The following is a 21,244-nucleotide window of genomic DNA, read 5'->3' on the forward strand; positions in this document are numbered from 1 at the left end:
TTTCGTCGGGTTTCAACGATTTGAAAGTAGCTCAATTTTTAAGGTATAAAAAGTGTTCCTTATTTTTTTTAGTAGTATATTTTAATGCAACCTAGGCACGTCAATTTTTATACTTTGCTTCGGTAAGTGTTTTATGCGACTTATAATTTACGAAAAATTTTCTTTCAAATTATACATCTTGTAAGACATACTTTGCAAATTAGAGAAATTCTAAACACAAAACAATAGCGCTGTATACACCTCATATTGACGTATGATTTTGTTTATACAGGGTGTCCGATAATTCGCGGACTTCCTTTTAAGGGAAGGTAGAGGGTGTTATTCTGAATAGAAAAGTCCTGTACCATTTTGTGATTTTCTCAATATTTAAGAAAATATTAATTTTAAAAGATCAACCAACGAAGTGCCGCGAAAAGCTCGCGGCGCGAAGATGCCTCCCACTGTCGATTGATACCCGGTCCGCGGCGAAGCAATGGGAGGAGCGGTTTGCGAGCGTGCTTCGCTATGGCAACCGAAATAATTATACACATAATGTGCGCTCCGTTTTATGTATGTGATCTTTTCAGTATGTACGAGCGGCGTAGAGAAATTTTAAAAATAAATAATAAATATTAAATAAAAATAAAATAATGAATATGACATAGAGAGAATTTTCTCTTAGAATTTATCGTGAAAAATATGATAATCATGAGACAATATGATATAAAACATGAGATAAAAAAATTTTTCTGATTGGTATTTATCTCAATAAAAATAATATCTATTACAATTAAAATATAAAATATGTTTGATTAATATATTACTATGCAGTTTAGTATAAATAATCAAACATATTTTATATTTTATTTTAATAGAGATTATTATTTTTATAGAGATAAATACCAAACAGAAAAATAAAATCATAAAATTTTTTTCATATCATATTGTTTCAAGGTTATCATGATTTTTCAGAGTAAATTCTAAGAGAAAATTCTCTCAGCGTAGAAGCAGAAATAATCTTAAAATAATAAAACCGAAAGAATCGTGATATACAAATTTTAATTAAGATTATAAGGGGCTCTTAATAAGAGTACAAGAGTTTAAGAGCCCTTTATATTTAAATTTGTATATCAGGATCCATTCGATTTTATTGTTATAAAATAATTAATTTTTATTCCTAGCACTCAATATTTATTACCAGTTTTTTCTATCGTTCTCTAAATCTAAGAGTAAGTTGCTGAATCTTGTGCATCAATTATTATTCTCTCTCTCTCTCTCTCTCTCTCTCTCTCTCTCTCTCTCTCTCTCTCACACACCCACAAAACAGAAAATGTGCTATCGTTTCCGCACCACCTTGCGGTAGATAGCATGGCGCATTTTTTTTAAAGTGGTATCCCCAATAGGTCTAATCCACTCTCATAATTTAATGCAAAAATTGTTCAAAGTGTCTTCCTCGTTCTTGCAGACAGAGTTCGGCCCTTCGAATAATATTGCGCGTCGCGCGATACGCCATTTCCGGCGTGATGGTATTGAAAGCTGCGAGAATTGCTTCTCGCATTTCCGCTTCTGTACCATCACGCCTCTGTTCTATTAAATTTTTTATGTGCCCCCATACAAAATAATCCAAAACATTAAGGTCCGGTGATCGCGCCGGCCAGATGATTGGGCCACCTCGACCCATCCACTTGTCCGGATAATGCGCGTTTAAAATGTTGCGAGCTTGTCGCGAAAAATGTGCAGGCGTCCCGTCATGTTGAAAAATCAATTGTTGTCTTTCGCGGAGGGGAATATCTTCCAACAATTCTGGTAACTGGTGTTCCAAAAAATTTGTATAAACTTCACCAGTTAAGCGGGGCGGTAGGAAATAAGAACCGATCTGAAAATTGCCGAAATAAGAGATTATCGAAACTGCAAAAGAAAATTATTTAAATTATTTACAATTAGTAAATTTATTACTTACAATTCTGTTCGCAGTTATTCCTGCCCATACATTTATCGTCCAACGATATTGGAAAGTGTGTTGCCGAATAGCACGCGGATTTTCTTCGGCCCATAGTAAATAATTGTGGCTATTAAAAATACCGTTGGGCGTAAACGTTGCTTCGTCGGTCCATAATATGCGGTCGGGAAAAGAATCATCCCGCCGACATTGTGCAAGAAATCCTGTGCATGTTTCGCCAATTATTAATATTTATTAAAAATAACACAAAAATATATTAAATAAGTGAATAAAAATACCTGCGCAAAAATTAATGCGTGGTTCCTGGTCTCTCGGCAAAAGTTGCTGGACACGTTGGAAATGATATGGATGCAATTCATTTTGGCGCAAAGTACGATGCACCAAGTGTCGCGAGAAACCAAGTGTCTCAGCTAAATGGCGCACACTATTTTGCGGATTCTCCTCTATCGTTGCAAGAATTCTTTCTTCATTGTCCACATTATTTTGCACGGGTGCACCAGCAGTCTGGCGATTTGGAATTAAAACTCCTGATTCTCTCGCCCGTTGAACGCATCTTAATATTACATTGCGATTAGGATGTCGTTCACGCTCGGAGAATTGCTCCGTGTACAAACGAGCAGCGGCACAAGCTTTTTCTTGGCTATTCCGTACGTAATAATTATTTCCGTATAGTCCACTGCAATATACTTTATTTCTGCATAATTGATCAGAAAATTGAGAAATAACAGCAATGTACAATTAATTTTTATTATAGTGTATTAAAAAATAAATCTGAGAAAGAAATTAAAAAGAAAATTTTAAGAATTTGTATTATTTAAGTATTCGTAAATTGTATTAGTATTCGTAATTTGTATTAGTATTAGTATGTAAAGAAAAGCCGCACAAACGTCGGAATAAATGAAAAGCAAAATTCAACGTTCAATTTTCTTAATTATTTCTTCACTTTAGTAGTTGCGTAGTCTCCTATGTGTACGTTTCGTAAGAAATTTTTTTTAAAAATGAGTTATACGGCATCCGAATATACGGATATGATTATTATGTACGGAATAGCCAGGAAAAATGCACGTGCTGCGGCTGATTTGTACGCGGAGCAATTTCCTGAGCGTGAACGACATCCTAATCGCAATGTAATATTAAGATGCGTTCAACGGGTGTGTGGGTGTGGGTGTGGGTATGGGTGTGGGTGTGAGTGTGTATGTGTGTGTGTAAAGTTTATTAAAAAAAATTACACGTTCTATTATATATATATTTTTTATATTTTGACAATTTGTTGAAAGTAATTCAAAATGGAATCAAATTTTGGTAAAACTATATAATAGGACTATCAATGACTTTAATCCTGAATAACATTCAAGAGATTTTAATTGTCGCTTGTTGTTTATTTAAAAATTATTAATAATTGTAATTGTGTTAAACAATAAGTATTAAATGTGATAATCTGAATTTTTTTGAAAAAAAAAAAACACTAATTTTAAATTAGTTGTTTATTGAAATATTTATGCAAATGCGTTGGCGAGAGAGGAAGTCCGCTCTGCATCCTCATTTCCAACAAATTAATTAACCTAAGCCAACCTTAATTTTTATTCAATAAATAGGAATTGATGTGGGTTAGGTAAATTTTTTTGAGAACAGGGATGCACGGGGAGGAGTGGAGCCTCTTTCCTGCCCACGCATTTATATAAATACTTAAATATACAATTAATATAAAATTCATGATTTTCTTTAATTGGTTAAATTCAGATTTTCGCATTTAATATTTTTTTCTTATCGTACAGTTGACAACATATGTCAAAATCATTGACTTTTAGAAGTGTTGACCTAGTATAAATATTTACCTTGAAATATTTAGATCTGCCGATGTTAATGCTGATGTCAAATGTCTCAAATCTTTAATGTTCAAATACTTTTAAATTATAAGTCTAAATTTAGAAATGTTTGAGACAAAAGTTTATTTTTTTTGCGTAATATAATAAGCATATTGCATTTCGTTATGATTAATCTTCCGTACTATCATTCGCCTGGAAAACGATACTTTACATCTATGGCATTCCTAAGTATCGACACTCATACTACGAACCCTTTATAGCAGTCGCCTCATCACGCATCGAATCGTATGAGTGGGGGACTGTCTGAAGGATATATAAACTCAGCTTAGTGGAAATTGACCATCAGTTCCCAATCTTAAGTTCTAGATTTAAGATCCGAACGAGGTCCTGCATGACTACATACGAGCGTTCTCATTGCGACGGCCGAGTGTTCTCGACTGTTGACCTATTTCCTATTATCTGACCGAATAATTAGACGTGTTATATCGCTTAATTTTAAGATTTGCTTTGTGTATTCCGCCGTGTAAATATCTCGCGTAAACTTAAGATTCATTTATATATCTGGCGTCGAATTAACTGCATAACAAATAATCCGTTTGAGAATGATATGATATTCGATTATCCATATGTATATTATGATTTTTAAAAAAGTTTGCTTATGAGATTAACGAGTTTGAGTCTCTCTCGAACTCAGACACCGACGATCCGGAGCGTCAGGAAAAATGAATCGTTATAGTAAGAATAGGAATCTGAAAAATATAAAAAAATATAGGTTCCTATTTAAAAAACAAAGTTGATCTTGAATAACTTTGAAAACGCCCATCAAATTAAAAATAAATAATGCTGTTTTTTTTTCCTCTCAAGAACGTATAACTTTTGTCTAAATTCTTTTTTCAAAATTATTTATTCTGGTTTGCTAATTTAAATTCTTTACCCTATATATCTCTTCTTTGATTGAATGTAAGCTTTAACTATCTTTTTCTTATAATAATAATAAAAAATCTTTTATTGAATATATTATATGTCTATCATTTTTATTAGCTTTGCAGGATTAATAGATGATCCCGACCCATTCCAACAACCGTCACCTTTAAAATTATGTCATCAACTGGCAGAAGATGTAAAATGGTTTAAGGTACTTTTAATTTAACTTCTAATATTAAATTAATATAAAAAAGTTTTTATTATATTTAAAATAAAGCTTGAAAATTTTAACAAAATAAGCTTTTTGAAAAACTTTTAAAAAGAAAATATCTAATTTTAATAACTTTTATTATTAACTTTAATCTGTAATATTACTTATATATACTTATATTATATAGAGCATCCTATCAAAAATAGCCACTCTCTTTTAGTTTTTAAATTAAAAGAGTTAGAGTGTAACAAATATATAGAGCGTCTAATAATAATTGCCTCTAATGTGCAAGTAGAGAGGATCAAATCAAGTAGGAAAGTTCTTTACCGTTTTACGATCTTTGTGATAATTAATGAGAAATAAATTAAAAATATCGGTCAATTTGAGTGAGTATTACCATACGGTGAAAATAGACGCCTGATATGAGTGGCATTGCTATGTGGTTGCCAGGACATAAGAATCCATCATTAATGTATCGCTTGTAAGTAATCTGCTATCATTTGTAGAGCGCTCTTTCCAAAACTTTATCGTGCTCCTATTTTTGGATCGTTTTTTCTCGCTGCGCGCTTATACTCGCTGCGCGCGAATTAGTCGATATTTTTTACTTAATTACTTAATAATGTAATGATGCCGTTACCAGCCTTGCAAACCAATTAACCGCCTGTATTAAGAGACTCGGCACCTACGAGGACCCTAAACGCCCACATCTATAACGTGATTCTCATCGTGAGAACCGCCCTATCATGCACTGAAGTGGAAGACAAGAAGGCTTCGCCGGGTATATAAGGCCCGATGAGCGCTTCGGCACCAGTTCCTGATCTTGAGTCTTGTCTCGCACAACTCATCAGATCCGAAACCGATTCCGCTAAAACTAAGGAGTTACTCGTTGTTAGGCCGGATTTTTCGATTTCTGGCAGATGCACACCGTGCATCTACGCTGAGCTAGGCCACGGGCTACCCGTGGTTAGGCCGAGCTTCACAGTTGCTAGGACGGCACCTCCAGCAATTACAGTTATATCAGACCCACGAATTACTCGTGGTTATGCCGGGCTACCCGATTGCTGTGACGGCGCTAGCTATAAGATAACGTGAACAGCTCGTACTTCACGTTTCTCTATTATACCGACAGTTCCTTGTAATGTATGCGTTCCTTATAAAGACGCGCTTCTCCGGATTATTGTATCACAATAAAAAAACCTCACAAAGGTAAAAAAAAGTACGCCAAGTACATAAAAAATATTTCTTGTACACAACAGAAAGTTGAGAAGATACTTATCTCTGAAAAATAATTAATAAAAAAATTTTTTTATAAAAATAAAAAAACTAAATAAAATCAATAATTAACTGGCCAAGTATTTACAAGTAATTCAGTTTGTAAAGATTTGTCATTTGAAATAGTAGATATCATAAAATCAATGTTTATTTCTATAACACTTCTGTGTTTTAAACAAATTTTCTCCTTAAAATTAAAACATATTTAATTTTTATTAACAGAATGATTTCCGAAATAAGTTTAATTTTGAATATGTATATCACAAATTACTTTACTTTAGAGTTTATTAAAGGTGAATATACTATAATATCAAATCATATTGTTAATGTTGAATGCAATTAGAATTCTTTTTATTCACAAAGTGTATCTTACAGAATGTATAATTTGAAAGAAAATTTTTCGTAAACTCTAAGTCGGGGCGCGCGTATAAAACAAACTTACAAAGCAAAATATAAAAACTTGGCGTGCCCGTCGTAAACATGGAACTAGCTAGATTTGTGTTGTCTATATTGCATATGATATGAAAATTATTTGCATATTATATCGGGGGGCGCGTATAAAACAAACTTGCAAAGCAAAATATAAAAACTTGGCGTGCCCGTCGTAAACATGGAACTAGTTAGATTTGTGTTGTCTATACGCAGTTATTTTTCAGAGATAAGTATCTTTTCAACTTTCTGTTGTGTACAAGAACTTTCTGTTTTATGCACTTGGCGTATTTTTTTTATCTTTGTGAGGTTTTTTTATTGTGATATCATTGCTTTTTGTAAAAATTTATATTTTTTCTGCAAAGAACTTTCTGTTGTGTACAAGGAATATTTTTTATGTACTTGGCGTACTTTTTTTTATCTTTGTGAGGTTTTTTTATTGTGATATCATTGCTTTTTGTAAAAATTTATATTTTTTCTGCAAAGAACTTTCTGTTGTGTACAAGGAATATTTTTTATGTACTTGGCGTACTTTTTTTTACCTTTGTCAGGTTTTTTTATTGTGATCTCGTTGCTTTTTGTAAAAATTTATATTCTTTCTGCAAAGAATATATATGTGTTTTTAGCATTTTGAAACTAACTGCACTTTTGTACTTTTGAATCATTTTATTAATTGCCACTCGGTACCTTTAGCACGTACTATGCTTGCATAATGTCTATCAGTTATACTTTTACCTTGATGAAAAATTCCATAAAATTCCAGACTTTATATAAATTTGCACCAATACTTATCTTTTCCGTAAGTACAGCTTTAATTTTTAAATCTGTCACTTTAATAATTTTTGTATCAGTAATTTTAAATAACAATAACTGTAAGATGATAATACTTCCTATTATTATTATATCACTCTTTTCAAGTACTGAGACAGCATCACAATTGGTACATATTTTTTGAACATTATTCCAATGTGAAAAATTATATTGTATTAATTTTTGTAAAGTAAATGATTTTTTTAAATTTATAAATGAACATATACTAATAAATTGAAATTTTAGTAAACTAATTAATTACTATTACATCTTATTTAACGTTCTTATATAAATCTTTATAAAATATTGTATAAAGTACAAACCTCTCTCTCTCTCTCTCTCTCTCTCTCTTATTTATTATAAATTATAAAAGAGTGTACACAAAAAGCGGTTTATAATTTTTTCACTTCGTTGTGTGAATGGAAAAGTTTATGTGTGGACACAGTGAGTTTCGTAGGGGAGGGGGCGGAACTCACTGTACCCACGCATGTACTTTGCAATACAAAGTGAAGTTACTTTTGTTTTTCTTTGTTTTTGTGCATATAATTTGCATATAATTGAGAATATTTTTTTGTTAATAATAATTTTTTAATAAAGAATGAGCGACGGCTAGAGCCTTTTGATTGTTACTTAGAACAGTGACCTTGACAACATGTGTCAAAGTCATTGGAGCTGTCTCCCCACAGGAGTTTTACCAAATCTATAGGACTTCGATTCAACACTGCTAAAACTGTAATAAAAAAAACTAAAAATAATGGATAAAGAATTACTATATATCAGATATAAATTTGATATTTATAAAAATATAAAAATGAATATCTCTTAAAATTATTAAAAATCAAATAATTAAAATAAATCTAACTTCATAAGATAATATTTGTGATATTGACCGCATTGACCCTATTATAGATAAGCTGCTTGCGTCGCGGCCCCTCTACATAGGCAAACCGTTGACAAATAAGAAAGAATTTTTCTCATGTACTTGTTATTTTTTTTTATGAACTTGACGTCGCGACGCTACCTTAACGCTTAATTCTATAGTAAATAGAATCTATATCTTGCGACGACTTTTCCCTTCGCGAGCTCGGAGCGCGTCCGCTGTCGCGATCTCTCCGTCGCGCGGATGTTTTGTGGCGCCGGCGAACGGGAGTACGATTCGCCGGTCGGGAGATACGGGAAAAGGTCGATCGTCGTCAAAAACACAAGGAAATCGAGAAATGGTTACACGCCGGGAAGGAACGGGATGGAAGGTGTTCCGCGCGTGCCGTGACGAAGCTTTAATACTCGCGAGAATTGCAATTGGGCGCCAGATACGGTCTTGCACGTATCAATTTTCGTCAAATACGTGAGATAAGCGCGAAAAGGACGCGAAGGAAGAAGTCGATTTCGTCACGGGCGGACTAGCTCACCTAACGGTAGAGGGGCAGGGCGGATGTTGAACTTACGCGATATGGAAGCAAGAGGCGATACAGATAGATCGACAGACACGCGAAAAAGAAATTAAGTTCGTCAAGCGTAACAAAGAAATAACAACTTTATTAATTTGGAAACGGTGCGTCCGAATGATGAACAAAGATAAACGGAGTTATGCCCGATGTTGATAATTTTGCCGAAGCGAGACTGGGTGTTCGAAACGACTTAGCGCCATCGAAACTAAGACGCCGTTAAATCATAATCGGTCGGGCCGGGGCCCGAGCGCAATTATACCAGGTCGATTATCGGACCCCTCGTGGATCGATAATATTCCGCTCGCTGTTCGGACATGCTATGCAAGTACCACATGCATCCGGTGCACCTTTAACATGCACCGCGCAGACGTCGCTCGAAACGCTCCATACACTATTACGCATTAATCGCGAATTCACTCGATCGCTAATCCACTTCGAACGAGGCATTTGACACACATAAACCGAATTATTTTCGCGCAAAACACACTCACACTCGACGACTAACCAACGACATACAGGATCGCGAAACACGCTCACACGGCACGACAGACTACTCACACATACCGGACTTAAACGCTAGACGGGCGACAGATTTTGCGACTATCAGATTACGCCGTATTATCGAGCCGCGATCTCCAGAGAGACGACTTACGTTGACTCTAACGCACGATATAAATCGGATCCGTGAAACCAATGATCCAGACGCTTCGCGACTCGATTCGCTTGCCGACGTGGCCGTGACACAATCGCAATTACGCTAATGCCAACGCGATAAACACCAATAATTCCGAGCCGAGCTCGAACGCACAAATAACACGAAGTCGCGGCCACGACGGCAGAACAAAGGATTCCGACTGCGATCGCGCGTGGCTACTTTATAGCGGGATAACCTCACCGGCAACGATGCTCTTCTCTCGGGAATCCGGGGGCTCGGCAGCACGCTCATGATCGTACCGGGGGCTCGCACACCCCCGAGATCGCGATCAATATATTTTCCACGGGGCCCTTTGGAGAAGGCCTTGGCGAGTTCCGCCGGGATCTCGGAAACGAGGAACGCAACGGTGTCCCTCGCCGACCTCCTTTTTTTCCCGCCGTGTCTCGCGGCGGTGAAGCTCCTTCGGGGTCCTTCGGGGCACGCCTCCGCACGGTCCTGCGTCGAGGCGCGAGAATCCTCCTTGTCCTCACGCGCTTCTCGCCACGCTGCTGAATTCGGTGGTTGATAATTCCTTTGCTGTTTTTCTTTCGTCCTCCCGAAGATCCTCTTCCGAGTTGTTGTTATCTTTGTTTTTGCTGCGGCCGTGTTCGCTTCTCCGGTAAGGCTCCCGTGTTGTATCGAAATAAGGAAATAATAACATAATTAAAAGATGAAATAAATCCGACAAATAACGCCCCTCTGGAGATTTCGGTACGGCTCTAATGTTTTGAGACTGGCGCGGATGCGTTTTCCGCGCTCAGCGATCGGAGAGGGATCCGGCGGACATGCGCGGGACGGTAACGTCACAATCTATATCTAATAAGTGCGGTATAAATAGAAGTTTTTGTAATAAACAGAATCTACAAATCATATGTTTATAATACATTACAATGTATTCACAGTTAGATGCACTAATTTCAAAACTGATTAAATTATTTAATTAATACTTAATCGATTACATTATCACGATTTGATAAATCTATTTTATCAATGATTAAATATTAAACAAAAAATTTTATTGATTATGTTGTACCTCGCGGGGAAGCACTGGATTCAAGGGATTAGTAATTAAGGCTTGGAAGCCGAGGACCGGGCCTAATTGTGGATTAATTGTGAAGTGTTTCTAAATAAAAACTTTATTTTTATTTCTTAACCTTGAGTCGCTTCTTCTGGCCTTTCGTCCTCCTTCACAGCTATAGAGTTACGTTGGCGCGCGCCTGATATCTCAATTACCATCGCGAGATCAGCTGTTCCGTCTCACTGTATAATACTTTACTTCGTGATAAGACTAGTGACTTCGATTTAGATTGTTATTAACGATTGCCCGATATAAATTATTAGTAATGACTGTCCTCCGCGTATTCGGTGGTACCTTTGATTGATTTTTGGAGGGGATTCCATAGCGACGTGACCATATATGGTTGTGTCGCTCGTTTCGAATCGTTAGACCAAAATGCAAGCTAAAATCGTTCGATCAAAATTCCTTGCATTTCCGGTAGTTCATTCCTTCTCGCAGTCGCTTAGCCTTGGCGCGTGGCTTGCTTCGTCAGCGTTTCGCGCTGGTCACATTATACGCCTTTCGCGATATCTCGCTAAGTCGGAAGGCGTATTAAAAATATTTCTTTCAAATATTTAATATTAGAGATAGAAATAATAATTCGGTTATAGCTATTTGAGATATAACAATTAATTGTGATTAACGATTAATATCTTAAATATCATTAATTGATTAAATTATATTTATGCCATTACATTTATGATGATTGATTAATGTCGAATATTGATTAATGGATTTTTTAATCAATTAAAGTTTTAATCAATTAATGCTTAATACTGCTTTAGACAGATCGTGTATATAAAATTATGTACAAGGATTGAGACGCACCAGACAAACTTGCCAATGTAAACAGAATCAATCAATCATGGTCTCCCGAATCGCAGTCCTCCAGACATCTCGGTCCTCTGCAGAGCGTCTCCAGTTCGTCATCCTCAGCAGCGATCTCGCAACCTCTGCTACTCCATTTTCTCATCTCCCACGTGATCTACCCCTCAATCTAGTACCATATATTTTTGCATTGAGGGCTTTCTTTGGTATTTTTATATCTGGCATACGTTGTACATGACCGGCCCAACGGAGCATGAGGCTGACATGAGTTGAGAGTATAGGCGACCGATACAGCCGATATAATTTCTCATTATATCGAATTCTCCACAATCCTTCCTCCTGTACCGATCCATAAATCCTCCGCAAGATCTTTCTCTCCAATGCGTCTAACATGTCGATGTTAGACCTAATCTCTGTGTAAATGCCCATGTTTCGCACCCATACGTGATTATGCTACGTATTAGTGTTTTATAGAGCATGACCTTGATTCCTATGTACCTCACTAGATCTTAATACTGATATAAGCGCGTAGTATGTCCTGTTGGCCATTGAGTCTTGCCTGCACATCTCGACTCTCGTCGTCAGCAGTGAGCATGGACTCTAGATATTTAAAATCTTGAACTTCCTCGAAAGACCGATTTGCGAAGGGAATATTTAGTCCAGGTCTTTTTTGTTCTTCTAGTCGTAACTAGGACCTTGGTCTTATCTTCGTTTATTTGTAGACCAATCTTTTCCACCGCCTTGTTCAGTTATACGTAGATTTCTTGAACTCCTTGCAGAGATCTCAGAGAGATGCAGAGAGCCATGCAGTTTATGTCGTCTGCGAAACCAGCTAGTTGAGATTTATATGTGATTCCGTTTGGATCCACGCCCTGCTACACGACCCATTCAAGAGCCAGATTAAAGAGTATAGGAGCCAATCCTCGCTTTGTTTAGGCCTCTTCCACAGACGAAAGGGCCTCTTTTCCAAGTTTCCCTGTATGTTAACTTCGCAAATAGATAGATCCAAAATTATTTTGGTCAGTCTTACCAGTTTAAGTGATATTACCAGCTCCAGCATCTGAGTACAAGCTTTTCCTGTCAATGTTGTCGTATGCCTGTTTAAAATCTATGAACAGTTGGAAGACGTCTATTCCGAATTCCCAGCATCTTCTCAGCATTTGTCTCACTTGAAAAGCTGGTCCAGAGTTGATCTACTCCTTCGAAGACCTGCTGGTATTCTTCCAAGAGTTGTTCTGTATATGGTTCTATCAAGTTCTTGATGATTGTGGAGAAAATTTTTATAAGCTTCATTTAGTAGTGTGATACTTCTATAGTTGTCGCATTCGAATTTGTCCTTTCTTAAAAATTGGGCATATAACTCCTGCCTTCCAATCCTCTGGGAGGATTTCTTTGGTCTATATCTGTTGTATGATTTTGTGATGATATAGCTGTTATTGTACTTGCCACCGTATTTTACCAGCGGGAATATTATCCTTTCCAGGTACCTTCCGGTTCCTTAACTTTCCCATTGTGCATTCCACTTCCCGAAAAAGAGGAGGGGAGTTTTCGCTGTGAGGGTTGTTGTTGTAAAGCGTGGGATCTGATGTGTGTGCATCGTTATCTTGGTATGTTCCTCCATTTAGGAGTTGTTGGAAATATTCTTTCCATCCAGCATGCACCTCCTCTTTACTGACTATTATTGTTGAGTGGCCTTCACTTGGACATAGTACAATTGGACACAGTGCAAATGGACACGTTACAAATAGACACAAGATTTTGCACACGGTTCAATTGGACACAGTAATTTTGGATACAGTAGCTTTTGGACATGTAAGAAAATACGCATCGTTTACTTGAACACCGCTCACTTAGACACCGTTTATTTGGACACCGTTCATTTGGACACCGTTCATTTATCCACTGTTCGTTTGGACACCGTTCATTTGCCCACCGGTTGTTTGGACACCGTTCATTTGCTCACCATTCGTTTGGACTGCGCATTGATGTGGATCTGAGCCAGTCTCTCATCTAGTTTAGTTTGATAGAATATAGACAGAAAGCAAACGAATTTCTAAACTATGTACAAAATACATTAGCTTTTGGTCATAACGAATCAGAGGCTTGAGACCAATTATTTAATTAGTGTTGAGTCAAAATTTTAGATTTCGCTCGTCTTCAAAATATTATTCATTAAGCAAAAAAATGGTAAAGGATAGTTTAAATTTGCAAAATGATATGAGAGGATAGGTTAGGTTATTTTATTTACGTTTACTGTATTTAAATACAACCATGTATTTACAACAATAATGGAGAAACAAGAATAAGAAAAAAAGAAATTTATTGCATTCATCTTTTTCTCATTATATTGTTTTTACAACTTTTACGACTTTTGTTGACTTGTCATCATTATGTCATCACGTTAATACAGTTTGAACCATCGACGGATATACACGTGACAGATACATACATTGTCTGACTTGCTAGAATTTATTCGGATTTTGATAAGTCGTTTTTATGTCACTTATCACTTATCGATTACTGATCGATCTTAATTTCAATGTTTAATTGTAACAATTAATATTGCGCATGTAAGGTTTAAATACAAATTTAATTTTTATATATTGTTAGCTAAAGATATTAAGAGTTATGCTCTTTTTAACAACAGAATTATCTTTACTTATAATTAATTATTTTGCTTATAACAGCAATCTTATTCGAACTTCTTTTCACACAGCAATACATTCCGTTATTAGCCATCTTTCGCAATCCAGCAATGCGACAATTACATTGGGACAATATGTCGACCATTGCAGGATTCGATTTAACACCGGATGCTGGTGCAACATTAAGAAAAATAATCAAAATGAACTTGATGGAAGACATAGAAAAGTAATGTAAAATCTTAATATCTTTTACGAGTCTACAATAATATTGAGATAATTTTAAGATAATATTTTATAACAGTGTTTAATTATATAAGCAAATTATATATCTTGGTAAAACTTATAAAATTGCTCAAAATTGATTAAAATTATGTCATTCAAAATTTGAAATTACAGTTCATACGACTTATTAGCCAACTTTCCTATTCAGATGTCTGATAATAGTTGAATGCCGAGAAGCAAGTCAATATAATGTGCAACAAATATTGAATTGCTTTTAAGTTACTTGGAATAGTTGCACACACACATACACAGACACACACGCACACGCACGCACGCACGCACGCACACACGTACGCACGCACGCACGCATGCACGCACGCACACACACACATACACATAATATATTATTATATTGTTCAGTTCCTAACAGTATTTCATCGTTATTTTCAACTTGCGACCGTTATCAGATACTTGAATTGCAAGAAATGATAACTTTAAAACTAATTATATTATATATTATACTACAATAATTATATAAGATCAAAGTAAAATTTAAATATTGACTTATTGGAATTAATTTAAATCGTAAGAAATTGAAAATTCAAGATAATTAAGAAAAATAATAATGTTTTGCAGATATGAGACAATCAGTAGCGGCGCGACAAGGGAATTAGGACACGAGCAATCACTTATGAAAATGATAAGCGATTGGGAAAACATGTTTTTTATTACTGTTCTATACAAAGACACACATGTTTCGATTTTAACACAGTTGGATGATATATTAGCGTTGTTAGAGGAACACATAGTGAAAATACAGGCAATGCGAGGATCGGCTTTCATAAAAGTTATCGAAGATGAAGTCAAATTATTTTATAACCTACTTCTTCGTATGCAGTCGACAATTGACGAATGGACGAAGGTAAATATTTGTTAATCTTCAAAAATCGAATCACTGAAATAAAAAATGGACAATAGCTATGTAACGATACCGTTATCAGCCTCGCGAGCAGACCATCCGCCCGCTAAATGAGGCATGGCGCCTATGGCGCCCCCAAACGCTCGCACCTATAGAGCGGACCCCATCAAGGGGACCGCCCTACCACGCGCCGAATCGCGTGAGTAGGAGAGCCGCGCCGGGTATATAAGGCGGTTCGTTACCAGTTCCTGATCTTGAGTCCTGTCCGAACTAAGATCCGAAACCAAGCTTCGCAGACACCAGGCAACGGGTTACTCGTGGTTAGGCCGGGCTTTCCGGTTGCTGGGACGTTAGAAGAAAACGCGTTACGGACCGAACCGGTATACCGGGTGATTTCGCTCCACCGGACCGACCGATTCGTACACCAGGTACTCCGGTAAACTGACCGACCGACCGATTCGTAAACCGAGGGGTGCGCCCCACCGGACCGACCGATTACTGTACCGTGTGATTGTATCTAATAATCCATCGACCACTAACGGTTTTGTACATACCGTGTTAGCCTAGCTATTTTGTTAGACTCAAACCGGCAAAGCCTTAATGCATGCTCCGCGCACTAGCTTGTATTGCATTACTCACGCTGTCCGCGCTTAATGCTTTGATTTGTATTATTAGTAGTGTACATCGCCGCTTTAACTGTATTATTTCTTTATAAGCTTTGAATAAACTGTTTTGTTAAACTTATCGGAAGAGTAAATTGGAGTTTCCCCCTTCTTCCGAATCCTGGAAACCGGCGAGCCTGATCTGTGGCGTACGGGAAAGGTGAACCGTCACAGCTAATTTTGGAATACCTTACACTATGATATAATTAAATTGGATTAGTTTTCTTGGGGTACAGGGAAGAGGCGGAGCTTCTCCCCTATCCATACATACATTGTTATTACACGTATTGTTATTACATCAAATTAGATTACATACTAATTGAAGTGTCATATGTAGCAACACATACAATTAATATACTTTCATTTTTGAAAAATGACTTTTTTCTAAGAGTCGCCAAAATTCCTTTAAAGACGTTGTCACACTATGTATTGCGGACGTGGATTCAGATTACGGATTGCGAATCGCTACTCATAGAGCACTCATTAGAGCAAAATTCCCAAGTAACTACTTCGCTCTGATTGGATGATCAACAATTCTGCAATGCATAGTGTGATAATGACTATAGAGGCTTCCATTTTAACATGAAAAAAAGCTTTTCACAAAATTTTATTGAAATTGAAAATAGATTTTTTTCGGCACTTTATCCGTTGATTCTTGGCAATATATGTTTCTGTATTAATTTTTTTAAATATATTGATCAATATCAAAATTTGTATCAATATTTATATTATTTTTAGCTGATATCAATGGTACAGCATCTGATCTTAAATATATTCTGTTCGGATTTAATAGTGTAGAAGTTTTGTATGACGTAAAATATAATTGACAAATGTGTCGATCTACGAGATAACGCGTCTATACAGAAACTTCCCACAAGACGCAAACTCTCGTACCCACACCGAGCCGGTACCAAATTTGCAAAGCGTAAGTTCTCACAACGAGCATCTACAACGACTAACAAGAGATATGTTACAACTGTCCGGAACCGATTTGGTTCTCCTTGAAATATGTTAAACATAAAAATCTAAAGGACATGTATTTTTTTATATGTGCAGATTTTCGCTTTTAAAGAATGACATACTTTTTTGAAAAAAAAAACGGTTATCTTTTGGGATCAAATATCATTGAAACTTGTAACGACCTGTGTCGTTACGAGAGCATCGCGGACCGTCAACCCGTCCGCAAAAGAGGCCGGCGCTTAGCGCCCCACAAATTTTTATATAGCCGCGCCGTTGCGAGGCGGCGAGCCCATCGTATGAGCCGCCGCTGGGCCATGCGATCCCCCACTAGGGCGGCGCGAGCCTAAGTAAGGGAAGCCGGCCGGGTATATAAGCCGGCTCGACACGGCTCTCGGCACCAGTCCTGGTCCCGATCCTCGGGACACTCGAAGCCTCAGAGCGCTCTCTGAGACTCCAGTTGACCGATCCTTATCCCGTTCCTTCGACCTGGTCCAGGAGACGAGTGCTCTCGTCTTCGGCCGAGTGCTCTCGGCGTCCAGTCCTGTCGGTGCGAGGGAGTGCTCTCCCTCACACCAACTACCTCCGGTCCGGGGGACGAGTGCTCTCGTAGCCTGTCGAGTGCTCTCGACGACCGGCGTTGTCCGCGACGAAGAGTGCTCTCTTCGTCGCCTCCTCGCGATACCGACGTCTTCGCGCACCGTGCAACGACCACCGGTGGTCCGCGACCGGGAGCCTTAAGCTCCGTCCGATTGACTCCGCGCCCGCGTCTCTTGTATATACCACGCGTAGTCCCTAAGCCGTCTATATTAAGTAGAGAGCCGGTGCCTGCTCGTGACGCCAAGAACAGCATCTCCGGCGCTCAGTCCTTTTCAGGATAAGTCGCCTAGCGCGCCGGTGGGTCCCTAGTCCTTTTCAGGATAGACCGCCTAGCAGTGCAACTCCTCGGATCCGGACGTCACGTCCTGGCACGGGTTCGCCGTTAAGAGTACGGATTCGACGCGGCCGCCCCGATTTTTGTAGCCGATTCCATTCTCTTATTTCATGTGACGATTCCTCTTATATTAATTTTACCGTTTCTGTTAGTATAGGCCGATCTTGGTTGTTTACTCCGTCAGTTAAGTCCGCCATATCCTAGCATTAGAAACCCGGGCTGCGTGCCCAAATTGTATTCGCGCGTCCTAAGCGTAACGGCCAATTCCATTGTACCATATGTTTGCACGAATAAATCTTTATTATTTGTTGGCCAAATCGAGTGTGTAATTTGCGAGCCCGTGTCTCTTCCTTCTCCCGAATCCTGGAACCGGCGAGAGCCGATCCGTGGCGTCGGGAAGGGTAGATCGTTACAAACTATAAAAAAATAATTAAAGAAAAAAAACTTATTTCTTTTCAACTTCCGCTATCAAATTTTTTTTTCAAAATTTTATAATTTTTTTTAGTGAATTAATGAATCATTTTTTTTCAAATTTAATCATGTATAATAAAATTACGTTACAAAATATCATTTTCAAGAATTAATATTATAAACGTTTACGTATATATGCTACCCATGCGCGTTCGCGCTATGTATGTAAGTATTGTTATCAACACAATAAGATATACAGGGCAAGTCATTTTAAGATAACATTTTCAATTTTGATTATATAATAAAATGTTTCAAATAAAAGTTGATTGACTTAAAGAAAGATAGAAGATGGTACCAATGGTTTGATCTTGGATATACAGAAAGATGATCACGGTTACCTTTAATTTCTTAAATGGAACCTATTATTTTTCATTGCATATTCTTGTAGCCTATCTCAAAATCTATAGTATCTTTCAAAATACTATAAAAAAGTATTTTTTTTAAATATTTTATATACTTTTAGAAGTATAATGTTTTTAATTTAATAATCTTTGACTTTGAATAACCTTTAATATTCTTTGACATAAAATGTAAAATATTTCTATTTTGATTATCTTACCTTAAGGGGATCTGTAAGCGACGGGCAAACTCTGATGGGTTAGCGCCCTCATCTAAACGTAACTAAATTTATCGATAATACCGGCATTTGTAGTTACGCTATTACCAACAGTATTAAATTAATTCAAACATGCATAATAGAAGACGCAATTTTTGCATTGTGTTCCATATATTCAAATGAAAGACTTCCGTTTTTGGTGTCAGGTAGTGTGCTTCGAAGTGGTTGACTTGTGTGCTTTCGAATCTCACTCTATCATCGCTTTGCATCATCATCTCCGCTTTTCTCGCTTATCGTCGTGTCACTCCGCTTTCCGCTCTCGAAATTTCCGCTCCGTCTCCGTCTCGGCTATCGTCGGCTCATCGATCCTCGCTTTCTCCGCTCGTCATCGTCCTATCCAGCTTCCTCACTCTTGCATCGTCGGCTCGAATCGGCAGGAAAAATCCCATCAGCATCAGAATCATCGCGTCTATCGTCCGGATGGATCAGGGAGAAGAGTTCTGGCTGATGCCTCGAAAATCGCATAAAGAAGTCGTCATCGAAAAAACAAAGTCATCGTAAAATCAAAATCACTCCGCGCGGTCAAAAATCATCCTCGGCACGAAATCATCAGATCGCATCAGGATTCCATCTTTGCGATCATCAATCCGTCTTTGCATCGAGGCAGATCATCAGAAAATAAAGATCGAGATCAGATAAAGAGGTTAGATATGGCCTTTGCGATCACGCGCACCTATCAAATCCATCAAAATCCACGCATCATCAAAAAATGTATCTATCAATCATCAAAAATCCTTTTATCATCAAAACTCGTCCTCCGTCACGTAAAGATCCGTTCGATCGGCACTTCATCGCGCTGGAAAAGATCATTCTCGGTAAAAATAGATCACGAAATCATAAAAAGCATCGCGTTAGATCAATCTCGAAAATAAGTCAGGCCGAAAATAAGTGGAGAGTGGGATAGGAAGGAAAGTACTGAAGGATGTAGATAGAAGCTTTCCGGGGATGGGAGGGGTGGTGCTGTTTTTTGCTTGTGTAAATGAGAATCACTCCAAAAAATTACTGAAAGTGGGAGGAGGATTTATAAATGGTAATAAGCCGCTTTAATTTAGATAAAATAAAATAATTCAAAATACAAGATTAAATGGGAGTCTGGTGTGAGAGGAGGGGCCAGAGGGACGTGGAGGGTTTTGGTCAGGAAAAAGAAAAGAGTGAATTAGAAAGTGAAAGGCAAACAAAGACAGATGGTTTAATGGAAATAGCGTTAAAAGTGGAGGGTAGAAAATGAAGTGTGATAGGAGTATATGTTAGAGGGGATATGGAGAGGCAGCTGGAAGAATTCATTAAATAGAAGCAGAAAGGAAAAACAATGCGTAATGATTAGAGGACTTCAATCAACTCGCTCCTCCACTTTCTCCGGCGCGTCGCGTCCATCTCCGGCCATCGATCTTTCTCGGCTCAATCTCAAAATCGAGGGGAGAAGTCGTGAGTCAGTAATGGAGTCATGTTGGGGACAAAGATCGTCGTCGCTTTCACGGATAAGTGGGAGATAATGAATCCGGTCATCAATCAATATAGTTTGAATAATCCGTCGGCGCTCCAGCATCCATCGATCTCCTCGGCGTCGGCAGGTCCGGCGTCAATAAAGAGAGAGTCGTGGGAGATGCGATAAGTGTCGACGTCGAAAAATAATCCATCGTCCCTCAAAGATGCGTCGGTCATCCGGCATCACTTTTCCGTCGGCAATCCGAAAATCGAGAAAAATTGAAAAATGCAGCTCGTTCGAGAATCGTCGGAAATACATGAAGAAGTCGGCATCATAAAATCGAAAATTGGGATGGATATTTTAAGAATCTATTGGGGGGGAGATGGTAGAGTAGTGATAGGACAGAGGGCAGGAATTAGGATGGATGAGGAGGAGAGCATAAGTAGGAATGAGATAAGGTCAGCGATGGAAGACAAAAGGATAATAAAGCGGTAGGGATGGATGAAATTCCCGCGGAGGTGTGGAAGTACGGAGGGGAGAACTTGGAGAAATGGGTGTGGAGAATATGTAATAGAGTTTGGAGTGAGGGGATGATTGTGCCGATATTAAAGAAGGATGATTATGAAAGGGTAGAAGAGTATAGGGGTGTATCGCTGACACCGACGCTATATAAGGTGTACGCTTCGGTGCTGGCAAGTAGATTAAGCGATGAGGTGGAGAAAAAGGGATTGGTGCCGCAGAATCAGACGGGATTCAGGAAGGGGTTAGGGACAATGGACAACATATTTGTACTGAATTATTTGGTGAATAAGCAGTTGGGGAAGAAGAAAGGAAAATTAGTGGCGTTCTTTATAGATTTGAAGGCAGCGTTTGATTCGGTAGATAGAAGGAAATTGGTGGAAGCGATGAGAGAGAGGAGGGTGAGGGAAGGGCTGGTTAGAAGGAGCGAAGATA

At 37.9% G+C, this 21,244-nt stretch overlaps 1 protein-coding gene across 1 annotated transcript in view; it reads left to right on the top strand.

The window, feature by feature from the left end:
• LOC126858293 (dynein axonemal heavy chain 12-like) overlaps positions 1–16,684 on the top strand; it is a 29,112-nt gene extending 12,428 nt beyond the window's left edge. The window contains exons 2-5 of the mRNA XM_050608498.1: positions 4,807–4,900; positions 14,155–14,309; positions 14,942–15,227; positions 16,625–16,684. Of these exons, the coding sequence (XP_050464455.1) occupies positions 4,807–4,900; positions 14,155–14,309; positions 14,942–15,227; positions 16,625–16,684 (595 nt within the window). The remainder of the gene's footprint in view (positions 1–4,806; positions 4,901–14,154; positions 14,310–14,941; positions 15,228–16,624) is intronic.
• The last annotated feature ends 4,560 nt before the right edge of the window (positions 16,685–21,244 follow it).

The sequence above is a fragment of the Cataglyphis hispanica genome, chromosome 24 (genome assembly GCF_021464435.1).
Source record: "Cataglyphis hispanica isolate Lineage 1 chromosome 24, ULB_Chis1_1.0, whole genome shotgun sequence".
Classification (NCBI taxonomy): Eukaryota; Metazoa; Arthropoda; class Insecta; order Hymenoptera; family Formicidae; genus Cataglyphis; species Cataglyphis hispanica.